At 46.6% G+C, this 20,704-nt stretch overlaps 1 protein-coding gene across 1 annotated transcript; it reads left to right on the forward strand.

Annotated features, from left to right (window-relative positions):
* Positions 1 to 1,571: 1,571 nt before the first annotated feature.
* Mrps5 (mitochondrial ribosomal protein S5) lies at positions 1,572 to 18,473 on the forward strand. Its single transcript, XM_028892707.2, has 12 exons — positions 1,572 to 1,676; positions 4,859 to 4,942; positions 5,929 to 6,066; positions 8,587 to 8,712; positions 9,820 to 10,053; positions 11,075 to 11,109; positions 12,340 to 12,430; positions 14,216 to 14,262; positions 15,032 to 15,089; positions 15,349 to 15,411; positions 16,409 to 16,545; positions 17,570 to 18,473. Exons 1-12 carry the CDS (start codon positions 1,619 to 1,621, stop codon positions 17,792 to 17,794), a joined length of 1,296 nt encoding a protein of 431 aa, XP_028748540.1. The 5' UTR covers positions 1,572 to 1,618; the 3' UTR covers positions 17,795 to 18,473.
* Positions 18,474 to 20,704: the final 2,231 nt, after the last annotated feature.

Consider the following 20,704-nt stretch of genomic DNA (forward strand, 5'->3'; position numbering starts at 1 on the left):
AAGAAACAAATTCTTCTACTGAGTAACCACACACCTCCCTGGTGTTACATGTCCGTGCTGCTATCCTGAAGGAAAGAGCTTTACCGAACTCCAAGAGAGCTTCCATCAAATATTGACCACAGGTTTTGTCTCTCATGTATGCCATTCAGGAAACTCCCCAGTGTTGCCATGTCTGCTACAGGGCACACCAAAGGGACGACTCACTTGTCACTGGAGGGAATGGATTAGATCACTAGACTGCCAAGGTCGCAGCCCTGGTGCCTAACTTTTGCTGGCCCCTTTCCCCTCTATCGAGGATGCCTTGTAAGCCTCAGTCTGCCCCTAGGGCAGTGGAGAGGGCAGCTGTGAAGGGTTCCTCTGTAATCCCGAAGGATGGCTACATACGGAAATCCCCAACTATGTTCTCCAAGTCTTCAGTGGAAGCTTGTAAAGTAGCTCCATGATTCTTTGGTCGGGCAAGGTCAGGAGATACACACAATCTCCTATTCTTAGGAAAGGGACTCTTTTATTCCATTTCTGAGTTACCAGGGGCTGCGTGTGCTTCAGAAAATCTCTTTTTGTGACCATGCACAGACATGGTCATTACCCCATGACAGATTTAGAGATGTAGTTCACTGAGCTCCCCACCTGCCAAGTCTTCAATTGCCTACTGGGCTTCACGGATACCCTCGCTGAGTGAACCATGCTGGAAAGGCTTGGGAAGTAGCCAAGGCATTCTCATAAGCAATTCTCCCCCATTTTTGGACTCGGCAGAATCTCCAGGTGTTTCAAATCATGACCAAAATATTAGGTAGCAATTACTTAACACCTTGCCTGACAACCATCGCCCTCAGGAAAGGCAGAAGCCTTCGAAGATATGCTGGAGAAGCTAATGAAGAAAACCGCAGTGTTAGTGTCTATTGCCGTGACATAATTTCACCAATACACTGTGACCAGGGCAACTTAGAAAGAGTTTATTGGAGGCTCACCTTTTCGGAGGAGGAGTCCAGGACCATCACATGTGACTCGTTTGGGCAAGCAGGGATAGTGTAAAGCCATGACCAGGTGAGGTAAAAAATGACACGGCCTGGGGCTGGACATGCGTGTGTGAACAACCTCTACCAAGAGTACACCAATGAGTCTGGAAATCGAGGGCAACGTAATGTTTAGTAAACTTTAGGTCTTCACTGGAGTTAGGTACGAACTTCCTAAACTTGGTCTCATTCACTCTCTGCATCATCCTTCCTGCTGTTCCCAGACTGTCTCCTGGTTCAGCCTAACGGGCTTCCTCAGGACACGCCAACCACCGGTGGGATCTGACGGATTCGACCATTGCCTGAGATGAGAACAAGAGCTAGCCCCGCCCTCTCCCCGCCCCTGCCTGGGGTCCTAGCGCGAGGACCCCCGCGAAGCTGTCCGTGGCTGAGCCTGACTCGGGTTCCTTTGTGGTCCAGGTGGACAATTTCTCGACCCCGTCCCCCCCCCCCCGCCCCGTGTGCGCTGAACGATGGCCCTCGAATCTCAGCACATCGCCTTGCGCTGATGACGGACGTCTGAGGAGTCGCGGTCGCAGCCGGTCGCGGCAGGCGGCGGGGAAGGCTGTCCCGGAGACAGGCGGCGTCGCTGCTCCGGCTCCAGCATGGCGGCGGCCGTGCGCGCTGCGGGCTGTCTCCCCGCACTGTGTAGCGTTCCGGCAGGTGAGCGCTGGGACCCGGGCTGTAAGCGCGCGCCAGCAGGGTGCTTTCCCTCGGGTCTGCGAGGTTCCGGGTCGAGGGGGCGCAAGACGTCGCTGGGCCCCTGATCCTGGTCTCCCATTCGGGTCGGGCAGGCTGTGTGACCTTGCGCGCCTTCTCCCCTTCTCTGGGTCCTGAGATTATAGAAAGCGACTGGACTCTGCTCTCAGCCAGGAGAACCTCTCGAGCCCACCCGGTGAGGAGGAGCAGAGGAGCAGCATCATCTATGGCTCATGGGGTGATGTCAATCCCGGCTTCGAGGCCGAGGGCGGCCAGCGAAGCTCAAAACTAAAGGATCGTCCTCTTGCCGAGCCCGTTAGATAAACTAGCTGTCATTTCAGCGCCCGGGCCGATCCGCTTGTCGGAATGTCACCGTTTTCCTCCCTCCCTTCTCAGTTGTCTGCAGTTCTCTAGCTTAGCGTTGGCCTGTGGGAATGGCTTCGCGATCGACAGCGTCCTGTTGTATCAAGCCCACCGCCCAGGCCCTGCAAGTTAATTTGGTTGCAGTGTGTGGCCCGAAATCACTTGGTGGGGTATGTGACGTGAGGCTGCATTTGTTTTGCCGGCGCTGTAACAATCTTCTTAATGCCTCTGTCGAATAGTGGGTTGTAGCCTTCCGTCACAGGGGCTTGCTTACCCGTGTGCCAGAAACGATCTTAAGCTGTTCATGATTTTATACCTCCATTTCCTCCTCAGAGTGCCTTTATGATTCTGTTGTATTCTCAAACCACCCCCACCCCACCCCGCGCCCACCTTTTTTGTTTTTGAGACAAAGTCTCCCAATTTATAAGCCTCCCGCCTCAGCTCCTAAACGCTAGAGTTACAGTTGTTTTTACTACCAGACTCTGCCTCATTATTCTTGTTTTATAGATGAGGGAATTACAGAGATGGGAAACTTGCTCACAGATTAAGACTTAAAACTTTGCACCCATGATGCCTTGCTCCAAGCCCCCCTCTTTGTGTAACTCCCTTTTTTAGGGTACCAGCTTTATTGACATAAATTAGCATAAAGCACCCATCTGAAGTGTACACTTCAGTGTTTTGTTTTGTTTTTTTTTAACTTTTTGTTTTTTCGAGACAGGGTTTCTCAGTGTAGCTTTGGAGCCTGTCCTGGACCTCACTTTGTAGACCAGGCTGCTCTCCAACTCACAAAGATTCTCCTGGCTCTGCCTCCCGAGTGCTGGAATTAAAGGCGTGTGCCACCACCGCCTAGCCTGAAAAACTACTTTTTAACTGTTGTGTTCATCCCCTCCAATCTCTCAATAATCCTCAACACTAGGCAACTACTGATCTATTTCCTATCTGTCTATAGCTTGCCTGTTCTGGACATTTTTTATAAACAGAATCAAAAGATATCTGCAGTGCTGTTGGACTTATCCAGGCTGTGACATACCAGTCCCATGTTGCTTGTGACCCAATAATATGCTTGTGTCGATGTACCACATTTTGTTTATTCATTGGTTGATGAACATTTGAGCCGTTTCCATCTTTGGCTACAGGACTGATGTTAAAGTATTTGAGAGCTGTGTTTTTGTCTATGCCTACATCCATCCTCTCTTGTGTACATTTCCTGGAAGTGGAATTGCTGGTTGCAGCAATGACTCCATGTTTACGGAGCTGCCAAGTAGCTATACCATTTTACAGCTCCAGCACAATGTGGGGTTCCGGTTTCTCTTTCCCAAAACTTGTTATTGTCTGTTCTGTGCAGATAGCCAAGCCAGTGGTGTGACAATGTACTAATTTTGTGGCTTTGATTTCTAGTGAGCTTGTTTTTGTGTGCTTCTTAACTATTTGTGTATGTTCTTGAAGAAATGTTTGTTTAAATCTTTTGTCTCTCTGTGTGTGTGTGTGTACACTGAAGATTGAACCTTAGGTACAGGCATGTCCAGACTGTGGCCTGAGGGCGGCTGTGAGTGTGGTCCCATTCAAAACTGTAAACATCTTTAAAACATACGATTGTGTATGTGTGACTTGATTGTGTGGTTCTTGACTACAGACTTTGTAGATTTGAGGTCTGTGCCATGTTAAGAGTCAAAGGTTGGGCACACCTGCTAGGAAGGACCTTGTGCATGCTAGGCAAGTGCTCTACCACTGAGCTTTCAGCCTGGGTGTTTGAACAGATGGATCTCATCTGGTGGAGCTGTCTGGGAAGGTTATATGTGCTTAGGAAGCGGAGCCTTGCTGGAGGTAGTAGGTCGATGGAGTTGGGCTCAACGCTTTATAGCCTGCCTCCACTTCCTGAACTCCGCTTCTGGCTGTGGATGTGGGGATCTGCCATCATGTCATCCTTGCTTGCTACCATATCTTTTCCTCCGTGGTGGACTACATCTCTTCAGAATTGTGTGCCCAACAACTTGCCCAGGCTATTGTTGAACTCACTCTCTAGCTGGGCTTGAACTGTCTATCCTCCCATCTCAGCCTCAAATAGCTGGGTATATGAACATCCACCAACAGACCTGGCTACTTGTCCATTTTTCAGTTTGGTTGACTTTATTATGGAATTGGAAGACTTATTTGTATTTTCTAGATACAAGCCTCTCTCCCAAAAGTATTTTTTGAGATAGGCTCTCATTGTGTATCCCTGGCTAGCCTGGAACTCACTACGTAGACGAGGTTGGCCTTGAAGTCATAGAGATTGGCCTGTCTCTGCCTCCAGACTGAGATATGAGACATGGCCCATGAAGAAACATCCCCCCCCCCCCAAGACAGGGTTTCTCTGTGTAGCTCTGGCTGTTCTGGAACTTACTCTGTAGACCAGGCTGGCCTCAAACTCACAGAGATCCACCTGCCTAGATCTGAAATGCTGGGAAGGGAATTAGGGAAACCTGTTAGGAGATGGGTTATCCTGTGGCTCAGTGACGAAGAGGCCTTAGCAAAGGACCAGCAAGGACAGCACAGGACAGGTGACAGACAGCTTGATACCCAAGTGGATTTTGAAAGGCTTGGAAACTGGGTGGGTTTGAGGGTGAAGGGTGCAGATATCATGTCAACTACTTGGCAAATGGTCATGGACCCAGAGATGGCTTACACTTTGTCTCAATCCGTTTATTCTGTAGGTGTTAATATTTTGTAGACATTACTGTTTAAAGTGTTCCTTTTGTGTAGAAAGTACTCTAAACAAATGTACCCCCTCCCCCCATTTACAGGTCATTTCCTGTCTAGGCAGCTCTCTCTAAACACCTTTCCAGCAGCAGCTTCCTTTTGGGCAGTGAAAACCACTCTCAGCCACGGTAAGACTACCACACCTCTGTTCTTGTAAGGTTTGCTTATGATGGGGTAGTTTTGTGACCGGGGTCTGGGGTGAGCGTGGCCGTCTGGGGTACTGCCGAAGCATTCACGTCTAGTTATACATGCTTCAGCTCTCTTCCCCAGAGGTGACCGTAGTGACCGATTCTTGTCTGTCCTTCTGGAGTGTGGAAGGTACAGTCACAGGCACACCTGCGTTGTTTTTGAACGTGAAACAGGATATTCGATATTCTGCATACTCTGGCATTTTGCTCTGTGGGACGTTTGCAGGTCATTGCACGTTCCCTGGCTGCACCCAGCAGAGGTCACTGTTTTCCCACAGGAGGCTCTGCACTCCTGGATACTGCAGAGAAATGCCACATCCATTGTGTGGAGGAGCTGCAGCTTCTCTAACTAGCATGGGCATTTAGCTTATTTTGTTTTGAAGGTGTCTCAACATTTGATTTTTTAAAAATACATTTCTTTTAGTTATGTCTTTGTGTCTTGGTGCGGGGTATGTACACATGTGTGTAAATGCCTAAGGAGCCAGAAGCATAGGTTCCCTGGAGGAAGAGTCATATGTGGTTGTGAGACATGTGAAATGGGTGCTAGGAACCAAACCTGGCTTCTTTTTGAGAACAGTATATGCTCTTAACTGCTAAGCCATCTCTCCAACCCCAAAACATGATTCTCAAGATTTTAGTGACTTGAACAGTTTTTAGAAAGTGTGTGCTGTGTGTGTGTGTGTGTGTGTGTGTGTACATTCATTCTACTGTGCGTGTGTAAGTCATGGGGACTATTTGTAGGAGCTGACTCTCTCCTACCACTTGTGTGGGGTCAAATTCAGGTTGTCAGGTTTGGCAGCAAGTACCTTTAACTGCCCAACCATCCCAACAACCTCAGTGACTTATTTTTATTAGTGTGATGGTGGTGTTGGCAGTGGTTTACAGCCATGGGGTCTAACACCAGGTTTTGTTCTATCTGCCTGCAGGCTCTTGGTCACCAAGGGGAACAAAAACCAACCACTGTCTGACCAGCTTGAGCCATGCGCTGCAGACACAGTGCTGCGTTTCCTCTCCTGTCAGCTGGATGGGCCAGCAGAGTAGACCCTACAGCTTCTTCACCAAACGTATGTAGAATGATAAACTTCTCCTCTCATGGAACCAGAAAAGAGAGGTGTTTGTGCCTTCATTATCCTTCTTTCTTAAACAAATAAACATTTTAGTGACTACCTTACAATGTCCTGTTAAAATAAAAGCATCCCTTGAAATACCCATTAGAATTAGCTACATGTCATCATTTCTACAATTGTTAACAAATTTACTTTGAAGGCCGGGGATGTAGCTAGCAAGATGTAAGGTCCTTCATTTGGGCACCTGAGGTCTTAAAGGTGTTGGATCATGGCCACATACCCTGCTGATTTAGAGCCAGGCCAAGGGAAAAAATACACTGGTGCTCTTTTCGGTGGCACCTCCTAGGTGGTCGACCGTGTCGAGATGAGGCTGTCTCCTTCCCGGCCATCAGCTGTGAGAAGCTCACTGAAGTGGGTGATGAACGCCAAGCTTTCTGCCTTCTCTGAGGAGCTCGTGGCCACAGAAGTCGCTGCTGATGCTCTGGATGAAGAGTGGACGGGCTGTGTGGTCCGAATCAGTGGCGGGAATGACAAACGAGGTTTTCCCATGAAGCGGGGTGTCTTCACCCACTGCACAGTCCCTTGCTGTTGAGTAAGGGGCGTTCTTGTTATAGACCAAGGAGAACAGGAGAGAGGAAGCTCAAGTCTGTTCTGGGATGCACTGCAGGTGCCAATCTGAGTGCTCTCGACCTGGTTATTTTTTAAAAAGGAGGAAGGATATTCCTGGACTGACAGAGCCTCCTGTGCCTTGGCAGTTGGGACTCAAAAGAACTCACAGGAAATGAAAGTTTTCAGTCTCTCTAAAGAAGTCCCCATATGTTGTCAGAAAATCTTAAACAAAGGAGGTAAGAAGCCCAGGACCAAGCACCCGAGATTCATGTCTTGTCACTTCAGGTGCCCTGCAGCACAGACACCAACATGTCGCTCTGAAGAAACAACACACTAAGAAAAATGAGGAGAGGCTGCAGAACATGCTAAACTTTTGACCAAGAGAATGAAGGGAGTCAAAAATGCCAGAGTGTCAAGAGACGTAGGCTGTCTTCACTGAGAGCTTCTACTTCTGAGTCCAGTTCAAAAAAAAGTCCTTAAGAGTAACAAGTAAATGATCCAACTTTTAGTCTCAAAACAAAAAACCAAACCAACCCATTGGCTCCTTTTAGTTGTGCCTTTAGCTGAGGAGATAGATCAATCTGGGGAAGGTAATTTTTAGTAACATTATTTTATGGATACTGCTCCTATTTGCGATAATGTCACTGGAGCTCACCTAGGAGGCTAGGCTGGCCAGCAGGCCTCAGGAATCCACCTTATCTGCTCTCCAGTGCTGGGATTCCAAGCTTGTGCCATTGTGCCTGGCTGTTTGGACTTGGCTTCTGAGGGTCAGATTCATGCCCTCAGGCTTGCAATGCAAGCACTACCTCCTAGGCCATCTTCCCAGCCCTGGCTTCAATTTTTATTATGTAAGTTCATAATAGAATAAAATCTAGTTACGAAATAGTTGGTGAACTTGGAAAGGTGAAATTTAAATACCAATAAAATGCAGTAAGGATCAACCTAAAGAATTTAGACATTTACAAGTACAAAGTATTGATTGAGATGCAGGGTAGAAACAGATGTTGGGACCCTAGAAATTGACAAATAGAAATGAATTAGCAGTGCTAGAGTGTGCATGTGTTAAAGGACTCAATGTGACTTAAAATAGTCAAGTATAAACACACACAGGGCATTAGCTATGAAACACTGGAATATCTGTTTTGTATGTAGTTTGAAAGAAAGGGATGGTGGGTATTGACGGAAGAATAGAGCAAACTGTCTAAATGGGGTGTAGGCTCTTACGTGTAAGAAAGTGTCCTAGTTAGCTTTACTTGTCAGTTTGACAGAGCCTAGAGTCATCTGGGCAGAAAGCCTCCAAGTCAGATTGGCCTGTGGACATGTCGGTGGGGACTGTCTTGATTGTTAATTGATGTAGGAGGGACCAGCCCTCTGGGAGGCACCCAGCCCTAGGTCGGTGGTCCTGGACTATGTCAGAAAGCAGAGGAGCATGAACCTGCCATTGAGCTAGCCAGCGGTGTTCCTCGACGGTTTCTGCTTCAAGTTCTTGCTTCCATCCCTGCCTGACTTCCCTCTGTGGACTGGACTGGGAGACACCCCACGGTGCCTCTCCTGAGCTGCTTTGGTCAGAGTGGTTTATCGCCGCAATGGAGATGAGACTAGGACAGAAGGGTGCTGCTTACTCCAATGATTACTGTGGAGGCAAGAGGACAGGGAAGCAACACAAGTCATGGCTGATCGAGGTCCGGCAGACAAGCCTGCCAGCGAGGGGCTCAGGGGGCAGCATAGGCTCCTCTTGGGGTTTCCAGATGTAACTGTGTGGTACTCAGAGAGTGACTTCGTTCTGCTTCTAATGCCACCGCAAGGGTGTACGTGAGGTGGCTTCTCCCGGCCTCCTTTGTTCAAGGAGACCCAGGTGACCGCTGGAACAGCGCAGAGTCTAAGGCAGCCCATCCTGTGCCGTTGCAGTGACAGCAGAGGAACTCTGGAAAGGTGCTTTAGCGGAGACCGGTGCCGGGGCGAGGAAAGGCAGGGGCAAGAGGACCAAGAGGAAGAAGAAGAAGGATTTGAACAGGGGCCAGATCATCGGGGAAGGTACGTTAAAGCTTCTGACCTCCTGTCTTGTGTATCCCAGGCTGGCCTTGAACTTGTGATCCTCTTACCTTAGCCTCACTGGAACTATGATTACAGGCACGTGCTGGAACTCCCAGCAAATGTGCTGATCTTTGTTTTTAGTATTGTAAAGTCACATGCATGTCTTGTCAGTTAGAAAAGAAAAAAAAGCAAGTCTGTAGAGAGCATGGAGCCCCTTTCAGTGCCTGGAGTCCGGTTGCCTCCCCTCTCTCTGCTGTTTCCTTTAATATTTCATGTTTTTATATAAATGCCTTTCCACAGATAATTTAATCATGCTATATGTTGTGTGCGGTGCAATGGTGAGTTAATTGTCACTTTGACATACTCTGGAGTCACCTGGGAAGAGTCTCAGTGAAGGGTTGTCTAGGTCAGGTTCACCTATGGGCATGTTTGTGGGGCTCGGTCTTGATTATGTCGGTTAGTGTGGGAAAACTAAAGGCAGGAGGTCTGGGTCCTGGACTTATCAAAAAGGAGGAAGTGAGCCGAGTGCTAGCAAGTGTGTGTGCATTCCTTCTCATTCTGCTCTTGCCTGTGGGTGTGACTGACTAGCTGCCTCCTTGACTTTCTGCAGTGATGGATGGGAACCTGGAACCGTGAGTTAAAACAAACCCTCTTCCAAGTTGCTTTTGTCTGAGTCTTTTATCAGAAAAAAAGGAAACCAGGTTATGCTGTCTTAAAATTTGCTTGTTTTGGTCACTAGTTGGTCTTGGAAGAGTCCACATCAGACCTTCGAAAGTGACTTTGTTCTTGGATTTCATGAAGAATGTCCCAGCGGTGCCATTTGGACCGAACACTTTGATTGTGAAGATTTTGCTTTTCCAATAACATTTGAGTGGATGTGCTCATCCAGGCTCACGTGTGCTTGTCCCCCATGAGAGTCTTTGGGTAGTGTGGACCGCAGTGATTAGCGTCCTACATTTACAGTGTCCATAGCACACAGTGACATGCTGAGCAGCCACGCTGCTCAGGCTCTACCAGCTCTGGGTTATCCGTTCAGACTGCCTGGCATTTTGATACTGGAAAAGTGAATCTTCAAATTCTTATGTATGAATATTTTTAAATCTTCAGGGCGTTCTGGTTTCCTGTGGCCTGGTCTGAATGTCCCTCTTATGAAAAGTGGAGCAGTCCAGACGATTGGCCAAAGAAGCAGAGAAGAGCAGCAGAAGGTGGAGGCCCACATGACGCAGCAGAGAGAAGAGTGGGAACGGAGGAGGAAGATCAAAGTCAAACGGGCGCGCGGGTGGAGCGGAAGCTCGTGGGGGGGTGTCAGCATCGGCCCCCCAGACCCAGGACCCAACGGAGGTAGCCAAGTTCCCATCTTACTCGCCTTGTGACAGGTGACAGTGCTAGGGTGCTTTTGAAATAACATTATTATTATTATTATTATTATTATTATTATTATTATTATTTTAACCTTGCCTGTTTAGGGTTTACTTTTTCCTGCAAAGGGTTTGAGCATCCTCGAGTAATTTCCCACATTGTTATCCACACTGTGTCATAGGGAACACAGCCGAGGAGCGTGGCTAGAAATTTTCATACTAAGTTAAGCTCATGCAGTAACCATAACTAAACTCAGTGGTTTTTTTTTTTTTTTTTTTTTTTAAAAGGAAAATGAAAGACATGAAAATGGGAGAGAGATTCGTAGGTAGAAGGGTTTCAAGGCAAGTAGGCAGGGAGAAGAGAGGAGAATGGGTGATTCTGATCAGAGTACATTACACACATGTAGAATTGTCAGTGAATAAAGGATTATCTTAAAAAGTTAAAGACAGGCTATGGTGAATGAGGTGCCAGAGCACCTCATGGCCAGGAGGCTCTGGTGGGACTAGAGGCCATACGTGTTGAGTGGCTGGGTGCTGTGCCTTGACTTTAGTCCAGCCATGCCCAGTAGTCAGGCGTGGCCAGCAAGCTGCACTGATTCAGGGAGGGAGTGGGGAAAAGGTTGGGGCTTAGAAAGAGACGCCTTTGGTGTCTTAAGGCAAACAGTGATCAATGGTCTGGAGCTGATGAGGGCCCTTCGAGCTGGTAAGGCAGAGCCCTACGGAGTTGGCAGAGGGTGATCCAAGTTCGAAATCAGAGGCAGAGCAGTCTGTTGAGTGTGGGGCCAGGATGTGGCCTTGAGAGGGGTACCTGAGGACCTGAGACTTCTTAACATCAGAGTCTGTGGGGGGGCCAGGGTGTAGCTCTGTGGTAGGAGAGTCAGGAGGCCCTGGGTTCGGTCCTCATTAATACCCCACCGAAGAAAAAACGTCTGTGATGGTGCCAGAATACTGCCTGCAGTAATACCACAGCAGTTCATCTACAGGCCTTTTCTTCCTTCTTGTAGAAACGTACGAAGACTTTGACACCAGGATTCTTGAGGTAGGCACACGGAATTAAGTACCTACCATGCCTCTGGAGAGTTGAGATGTGAGGAAAGGGGCTGGGGGGAAAGGGGCTGGGGGAAAGCCTTCAGTGGCCGAGTGTCTCAGACGCACGGCTGGTCTGGCCGAGGCAACCTCGTGACAGGTGACTTCAGTGGCTGTTGAACAGCAGACTTGGAGCTTCTCTGTGCTTCCTTCCACCCTAAAGCTCAAGAAGGGTTAGCAGTTTACCCCCCCCCCCAGTTAAAAACAGCTGTGTCAGCGCTCAGCTGACGGGACACAGATGAGGGGGTGCAGAGTCACTGGTAGAAGCTGAGGCAGTGAATCCCTGATCAGTGAACTTGAGCCACTTTCCAGAGCATTCTCTAGGGCGGTCCCTGTCGTTGGTCTGGCACTGCACCTTACCGCTGAGTCGCCTGGGGAGCAGTCACTGCCCTGGAGCTGTCCTGGGTATGCACGGAGCGTCTTCTGTCAGTCAGAGCTCAGCTTAAAGGATGTCCGTCAGGATTTCTGTTGTTAGCCGAGATTAGAGATGGTGAAAGCTAGCTTCTGTTATGTTTTAGTTTTCTGTATGATTGTCCACAGAGCAGATGCAAACCCTTTTCCTTAGTCTGTGTTACAGTAAAGGAGCACATGAGCCACGGGTGTGGCTCCCTGTAAGTGATGTAGTTAACAGTTAATAGTTCCTGTCCTTTAGTATGGGCCAGAGGACAGACCACCTGAGATTTTTTTTGTAGTTCACTATAAGCAGGCATTTCCAATTTTTCTGTTTCTCATTAAAGCCTAACTCTTATCCAGCTGTCCAGTACTGTGCTTCTATACACTGTGTTTCACCGTATGTAGATAAGTGAGCAGTTCTGTTCTGGCTATCTCTTATTACTCACTGATGAGTCATTCCATTTTCATTCCGAGTGTTTTTCTTTCCTGTGGCACATTGATTAAGGTAGGCCATTTTGAGTTGTGTAAGTTTCAGATTTCTTAGTTGAATCTTCCAGTTAGCCTATGAAACAGTAAGAGAAATTCTACCTTCCATTCTCTTCCCGAGGAGATGGTTGGGGGGCAGCTTTGTGAGCCTGTGTTCGGACAAAGTCCATTGTTGTTTGTCTTAAGCACAGAAGTTTTCGGTGCCCACACACCGTGAGTGTGTGTAGCGGGGCCAGCCGGCAGCACTGCTGGCCTCCTTCAGAACTGTCCCGAGGGAATACTGATGAGACAGTTTGTCTTCTAGGTAAGAAATGTTTTCAATATGACAGCCAAAGAGGGAAGAAAGAAGTCGGTCCGTGTCCTGGTTGCTGTGGGGAATGGAAATGGTGCTGCAGGTGAATGGGGTGGTATTACACCTGGTGGTGGTGGTGGTGGTGGTGGTGGTGGTGGTGGTGGTGGTGGTGGTGTGGTGGTGGAAGTTAGGCTAGGCCTGGCCTTGCTGAGAACCTGAGAGTCCATGTTGCTGGTCTGATCTCCCTACTGGTTAAGCCTTTTAGTGGTTTGGGCTCACAGACGCAAATTTTCACTATGTAACCAAAGCCCAGTGAGTGCACTTTGTTATACCTTTGCTGCTGTAGGCATAGGGGGACTTATTGCAGTGAGGTTGCTACCCTTTTATGTGGTGAAAAGAACCACCAGATTGCCTCCCACCATACCCCTGCCTCTGATACTGTCAAGCTTCCGTGACTGATAGCTTGATGTGTGCGTCATACCTCTTAGTTTGTATTTGTGTACCTTTGGTTAGGAAGTGCGGGCATGGTTTTACACGTTTATCCACCATGCTGTTTTCTTCCTGAGCTTTGTCAGTTCATGGGTTTGGCCTGAGTTTATCGGGTGGTGGTGGTTCTCCTAACTGAGTAGTGTAAGCTTTTTATAAGTTGCAGACATATCAGCCCATTGCCTTTCCAATGTTTTGACTTAGTTTTAATGTTTTTCTGCACAGTGTTAAATCCAGAGACTTTGTAAGCTTTTGTATAGCAAATCTGTCGCTCTTAGATCGCTTCCAATTTTATGCTTTGCTTAAAGAGTCTCTGTTTGAAGATTATAAATAAGTCCACTCATATTTTTCTCTGGGATAGCCATGGTTTTGTTTGTTTCACTTATTTGAAATTAGAATTCACATTTCTTTGCCCCAGGTCTTCGGTGTCTTGCGTGTCTCTTGCCTTATAGATGATGCTTCCCTTTGTATAACTTACAAAGTAAATCTTCAAATTCAGTAATTGGCAGTGGCAGCAGATGCCAGTTGCTTTCCCAGAACCTATGAAAAACCTTATTTGAAATAATCACAGGTTGAAGGACCACTGATCTTATCTTTTGAAACCTAGGTTCTGCTTGACAGTCCCAGAGAAAGCATTTGTCTTCCTGGAGCAATGTGTTTTCCACCTGCTGCTTACTTTAATCTGTTTCAAAAGGTGTTCAAAATCATTTGCCTATTAACTTAGAACATATTTAATTTTAAAACCTGAGTGCAGAGGCTGGAGAGAGAGCTCAGGGGTTAAGAGCACTTGTTGCTCTTTCAGAAGACTAGGGTTCAGTTTCCAGTGCCCACATGGCAGCTCACAACCATTTGTAGCTCCAGTTCCAGGGGATCTGACACCTTCTCATGTCCTTGGACTCCTGCGTGCGTGTAGTACACAGACATACACTCACACACATACACATACACACACATACACTTATATACATAAAAATAAATAAATAACCCAGAGCCAGCCCAGCACTTGAGAGGCAGCAGCAGGATCTCCAAGTTCAAGGCCATCCTGGTCTATAGAGTTTGTTCTAGGATAGCCAGGGCTACACAGAGAAACTCTGTCTCAAAAAAAAACCAAAATAAGTAAATAAATAAGTAACCAAGCTCACTTCACTTCAGTAAAGATTTATTAAAGACAGTGTAGTGTGTCTGATGTTGAGTTTCATGAACACATTCAAAACTAAAATGTCCAAAGCAGACAGGCGAAGCCCTGTGGCTGTGCTTGTTGGTTATGGGAGCAGCTTTTCTGTGGGTGGTGGGAAGACAAATGGCTTGGAAACACTGTGGGAGCCAAAATTGGGGATGTGGTAGAAGGCAGGTTGTATGCAAAGCTGCTTCCGTTTCCACATCTTTGCGTTTTCTTTGAAAGGTTTTGCTGTTGGGAAAGCTGCTGACCGGGCAGATGCTTTCAGAAAGGTATGTGCTTTATCTCTCTGTTTGAGACAGGGTTCCTCTATGGCTGGAGCTCTGGGTCCTCCTGTCTCTGCCTCCCAAGTGTCAGGAGTGTGTATGCGTGCTACCACATCCAGCGCTTTTTCTTTTTTTGTATTTAGTAAAAAAGATAATGAGCTGCGTGTTAGGCAGCCTGGGAACCATAAGAAAATAATAACAATTTGTTCTAGAACTTTCTCACTGTCAAAGGTTGCTTATCTTGTAAGAAGCCATTTCTCACGTACCTGTTACAGACCTGTGGTTGCTGTCTGTGATGAGCCTGCTATGGGGCTTGCATACCAGCAGGCTGTTCAGAATCACTCAGGAAGGTTCATAAATGGAACAGTGAAATTGTGTTTATTTTTTTAAATACTAAAGTTTTTGTATAGGTGAAATTACTTGTAATAAAATATTTTATAAAAGATGTTTTTGAACTCCAATAAGAAGCCAGACGTGGTGGTATACCTCTGTAATTCCAGCACATGGGAGGCTAAGGCAGGAGGATTTTGAATTTGAGGTCAGCCTGGGGTATATAGCAAAACCCTGACTCAAAGATTGAGCCAACAACAACAAAAACAGGGTCTCTCTAAATAGTCCTGGCTGTTCTGGAACTCACTATGTAGAGGAGGCTGGCCTTGAACTTGCAGAGGTCTGTCTGGTTCTGCCTCCTGAGTGCTGGGATTAAAGACGTGTGCCACCATACTCATCTAGACAATAAAATATTTAAGAAATAATTTCATTCTTTTTTTTTTAGGCAAAGAACAGAGCAATTCATTATTTGCATTATATAGAACTATACGAAGGCCATACAAGTGAGTATGAGGCATTTCTCCTGAAATCTGCAGGAGTGTATCTGTTACAGAATGTGTGGCAAGATGTTGTTGTATTTCTATGTATTCTGTTCTTACAAATGCATGAAATGTGGAAACAGATCTAACCCAGGGACCAGTATGCGTCCATCCTTGGCCTCTGTGTGCTCTGCTGTTCAGGGAAGATGCATGGTTCTGTGCTGTTGTGGAGCTGTTGAAGCCTCTCACCCGACCCTTCTTGTCTTTCTGTTTTTGCCTCCAGTATTCCATGATATTTCACTAAGATTTAAAAGGACGCAGATCAGGATGAAGAGACAACCCAGAGGTAACTAGCTCTCACCGTTTGTGGAAGATAAAGCAGAGAAACTGCAGCAGCCTGGTCCTTTGCTCCTTTTTGTCCACCTTTCTTGATCTTATGGAGGCATTTTTCAACTCAGGTTCCCTCCTTTCTGATGACTCTAGCATGTGTCAAGCTGATACAGAACTAGCCAGTACAACCACTAAGCTGTGTCTCCAGTCCCACCGCACACTGAGTGCCCAGCTCCTGTGAGGTCTCCCTGTTGAAGCAGGGGGCCTGCAGAAAGGGCTCTTCCTGCTTCTCAGAGAAGCCGGCAGAGTTTGCCTTGGGTCTGTGGGTGTAGACTCTGACACAGTCTCATTTACATCTCTCCTGCAATTCTACAGTGAAAAATGGTCTCATATAATCCTAGTTACATAAATCTCTGAAAGTTTGGTGCTGAGAAGTTAAAACATTTACAATTTTATATCAAAGCTTCTACAGTTCTGCTAAACAAAACAAAATGCTCACACCAATGTGTTAATGCATCAGAACTTTCTTCTGTTCCTCAGCTTAATAAATCACTCAAATGCCTGCTTATTAGACCCGAGACAAGGATCAGACCCACTTTGTTCCACAGAATGGCTGCCAGCCTGTAGGTGATTGTGTAGTTGTCTGTGGCTGTTGAGATCGTTCAAATCAAATACACACCACATTTGCTATGAAAAAAGAATGTAAAGTCTTTCACTTCATATTGTAGGAAGTACATTTTGAAATGGTAATATATGGACCTGTTGGTTTAATAAAATATATTGCTAAAAATGCATTGTGCATTAAATGCATTAAAAAACTTTAATTCATCTATGAGAAAAATTTAAATCAATCCCATGACTTCTGTTTGTGGCTTATATTGCCTTTTCTTTTTTGGTGTGTGTGTGTGTTGGTTTAAACACATTTATTCCCTAAATGCAGAGGCCAGCACCATATGAAAGTCAGCAGAGAGAGTGACAGAGTTGTTGGGTGTTTAATTTTGATCTTCTTCCAGGTTATGGCCTGCGCTGCCACAGGGCCATTATCACCATCTGCCGCCTCATTGGCATCAAGGACATGTATGCAAGGGTCACTGGGTCTATGAACATGACCAACCTCACCCGGGGCCTCTTCCATGGGCTTGCTCGCCAGGTAACCCCCCAGTGGAACGGCAGAAGCACTGGCTTGTGTCCAGACCGTGCTGTAGTGCTTCCTCCTTGGTACATCTCTGTGTGGAGCAGAGGGATTCTAAGCCAGGTCCAGGCCTAGTCAGACAGCCCAGGGCTCCCACCTCCCAGGATATAGAACCTTTTTTATTAATGGCTATAGTTTGATAACTCAGGTCAGTGTGTGTTCTGTGGGCAACATGAAGACTGATTGTGCTCCCCCGATGGAGGGGCTCTAGGGGCTTCACCAAGTCCAACAATAAGAATAAACTAGCAAATGGTCTTTCTTTTTTGGGGGGGAGTGGTTTTTGAGACAAGGTTTCTTTGTGTAGCCCTGGCTGTCCTGGAACTCACTCTGTAGACCAGGCTGGCTTTGAACTCAAAGAACTCACTGCCTCTGCCTTCTGAGTGCTGGGTTTAAAGGCATGTGCTGCCACCACCACCACCCAGCTAGCCTTGCTTTTTTCATTTTGGCATTTCATATACTGAAGGAGCTAGACCAAGCATGTTTTTAATGATAGAACAATGTAATTACTGACTTTGTAAAATGCTCAAGTTTAAACTTGAAGAAGTCCATGAGGCATTGGTTGAAAAGCTACTTCAGTGGATTGACTGTTAGATGTAGCCATGGAAGCAAAGAGTGGCATGTCCTCTGAGGTGGGAACCCTAAATTGCTGTCCAGTGGGGTCTGGCTCACTGTCCCACCACCCCATATGGAAGGGAAGGTTTGTGACTTTGAGGCCCTCCTGGTAGCCCTGTGACCTTGGCCAACAGGTTTTCTTCCATCTTAGTTTGGTGTGGTAGGCTGTGGGCTGAGGTAAATCCCCGTGGACACATCAGTCCAGTCTAGCCACACACATTACCCAAATCAAGTGAAACAGCTACTTCACTTCCCCAAGCTGTTGAGGGTTCTCGATGCTGGCTCCTCTCTGGCTGACAGAAGCTTCTGATCCTTTAAGTCGAAAGTGTCCTTCACAGACCTGATCTGTTCTCCATTTGCCCTTTTCCAGGAAACTCACCAACATCTGGCCGATAAGAAGGGTCTCCATGTGGTGGAGTTCCGGGAGGAATGTGGCCCCCTGCCTATTCTGGTAGCCTCCCCACAGGGGGCCTTGAGTAAGGAGCCAGAGCCGGAGCCCGAGGTTCCTGACGTCAGACTGGACTGGCAAGAAATCAAGGCCATGCAGGGGATGAAGCGCTCTGTGTGGTCTGGGTTAAAGAGATCTGCCACCTGAACATCCCCAGCCTGGCCAGCACCTGGAAGAGACTCTACCCTACAATTTGATGTGTTGTCTTTTTTTTTTTTTTTTTTTTAAGAAAGTCCAACCTTCTTTGCTTTCAAATAAATAATTATAGATTTGATTTATTGAGCACATGCTATATAGCAGTCAATGTGATGGGAATTTTACATGCAAATATCAGGAACAATTCATTCATTTAAGCTAGTAAGTGAATTGGGAGAGAGCTAATAGACCAGTCAATAGTCATATGTACAACAGTCATTGCTGTGATAATTACAGGTAATGTGTATTACTGAGTCATCCAAATATGGATGTTTTCAACTTCACTTTACAGAGCAGTGGAGTAACCTGACTACATTAGGCACCACCAGACGGTTTCCCTGGCAGCTGCATGAGCCGTTTATGTCCCATTACTCTGGGTCTTTATGCGATAGTTGTTCTGGTGTGTATCTGAAGTACTGCCTGTCACCGTGTGACCCTGAAGGCTGATGATGTTGAGTGTCCTCATGGGCTTAGTAGGCATTCATGTGTGCTTTGGGTGAAATGCCCGTTCAGATCGTTTACTCATTTAAAAAATTGGCTTATTTGTGTTTTTATTATGAGCTGTAATTGTTCTTTGTGTATTCTAGATACAAATCTATGAGATTCAACATACACTTGCAGTTGGGTCCTAGTTACTGGTTGTTTTTTGTCGTCCCCCCCCCTTTCTGATACTTGCCTTTAATGGGTGTTTTTAGGTTATTGACCTATAAAGTGATTGTGATGTGATAGAATCAGTATCTTCCAATATCAGTTATTCTTCTTTTCCTTTTTTTTTAGTAGTTACACTAGAGTTTGCTATTTATGTTTACAACTAATTCAGCTCTCCCCTGGTAGCTAGTCTGCAGTAATGGAGGATTTAGTTCCTGCCCCCTCCATCATGTGTCTGTTACCAGACACCTGAGCGGTGCTCACTGAGTCACTGTTACTATCATGGTTTTGAACAAACAGCTGTTAGGCCAACTAAGAAAAATTTTAAGTTTTTTCTCTCTGTAAGTCTGTGTTTCTGACCTACATCACTTCTCTTTGTGTAGCTTAGTTTACAAGGCGGGTTCATCACAATAAAGCCCTCAGTTGTTTGTCTGAGTCTCGGTCTCATAGTTTGAAGGATAGTTTTACAGGGTACAGAACTGTAGGCTGGTGAGGTTTCTCTTTGAACACTAAGTATTTTACTCTCGTGGTCTCTGAGAAGTCGGGTGTATTGCTTATTTCTGCTCCTCTATAGGTGATGTGTTTTCCTCTGTCTTCTTTGAGGACGTCCCCTGCATCTTTGCCCTTCAGCAGTTGGATGTGAGGTGCTTGGGTGTGGGTCTTGGGATGCTTTTTCTGCTCGGTGTTCTGTGAGCTTCCTGGACCTTTGATGTCCGACAGTAATTGGCGGAAGTTGTTACTCCTTCGAGTAGCTCTTCACTGTGTTCCCAATAGTTTTGCCCCACCCTTTGTTGTCTTAGAGTTCTTTGATTCATCCTCCCCTCTGTCCTGCTCTGTAAGTCTCTTGATGTATCGCCAACTAGAGGTCCTTGTCATGTTCAGTCTAGCAATAAGCCCATTTAAAGATGCTCTCTGTTTCTCATGTAGCATTCTGGGTGTTTTGTTTTTTGTTTATTCATATTTTGAGACAAGGTGTGGTGGTTTCAATGAGAATAATTCCTATAGGCTCATGTGTTTGAGTGCGTGGTCCTGTTAGTGGAACAGTTTAGGAAGGATTAGGAGGTGTGGCCTTGTTGGAAGAGATGTGTCCCTGGGGTGGACTTTGAGGTTTCAAAAACCCACACCAGGCCCAGTCTTTATCTCTGCTGCCTGTGGATTAGGATGTAAAGCTTTCAGCCCTATGCCTGCCTGCCTAATGTCATGCTTTCTGCCATGATGATGATGAACTAACCCTTTGAAACTGTAAGCACGCCCACAATTCAATATTTTTGTTTGTTTATTTTTTAAAAATAAGAGTAGCCTTGATCATGGTGTCTCTTCACAGTGATAGGACAGTAACTAAGACACGGGGTTTCATATAGTCCAGGTGGCCTCTATTTCTCCATGTGGCCAGAGCTGGCCTATCATCCTGCTAAGTGTTGTGATTACATGGTGTGCAAGGGTGCCCCACTTAGTATCATACATCTCCCCCCTCCCCCCTTACAGTACTGGAGATGGAGCCCAGGATCTTGAACAAGCTGGATGAGTGCTCTGCCACCGAAGGACACCCCTGGCGTGTTTCCACCTTCTTTCCCCAGCATGGTTCTGATTCTTTCTTAGACTCTCCCTCTCTACTTCCGTTCCCATCTGTTCTTTGAAGTTGTCTATTTTCCCATAGCACACTAATCTTAGTTGTGTTGAACAGGCCTGGGCTGGTCACTGACATCCATCCCTGCTGTGTCTCAGTCCTGCACTGTTCAGATGGTGCCTTTCCTTTCAGTGGAAGTTGTCCCTCGTTGCTGGGAGCCTGATTCGATGTGCTGGGTGAGGAGCTGAGGAAGTCGGCCTCAGGAACTAAGGGGTGAGATGTGGAGGGTGGGAAGTTCTCTGTGGTCCTGTGATTAGACCTCAGTCTCCTGGTGAGCCTGTGACTGGGTGCTTCTCAGTTCTCCCCCGTAGGTACTGGAGTATTCCCCTTCCCCTGGACCATAGTCTGATAAACCCGAAGTCGTTAGTGTGCCAGAGAACTTTCTCTTCGCTTGCCTAGCATGTTCGAGGCCCTGGGTTCAGTCCCCTGCATATACATATGTACCCCCAAAGGAGATTTTTTGCTGGAGTTATATTCAAGGCTACAGATAGAAGCTAATCATTATGAAAGAAATACCTTTAAATTAGATACATTGGGAACATCTAAACTTTTTTCTTTTTAAATGGAATCCACAAGAAAATGGTTGG

The sequence above is a fragment of the Peromyscus leucopus genome, chromosome 4, assembly GCF_004664715.2.
Source record: "Peromyscus leucopus breed LL Stock chromosome 4, UCI_PerLeu_2.1, whole genome shotgun sequence".
NCBI classification, from domain to species: Eukaryota; Metazoa; Chordata; class Mammalia; order Rodentia; family Cricetidae; genus Peromyscus; species Peromyscus leucopus.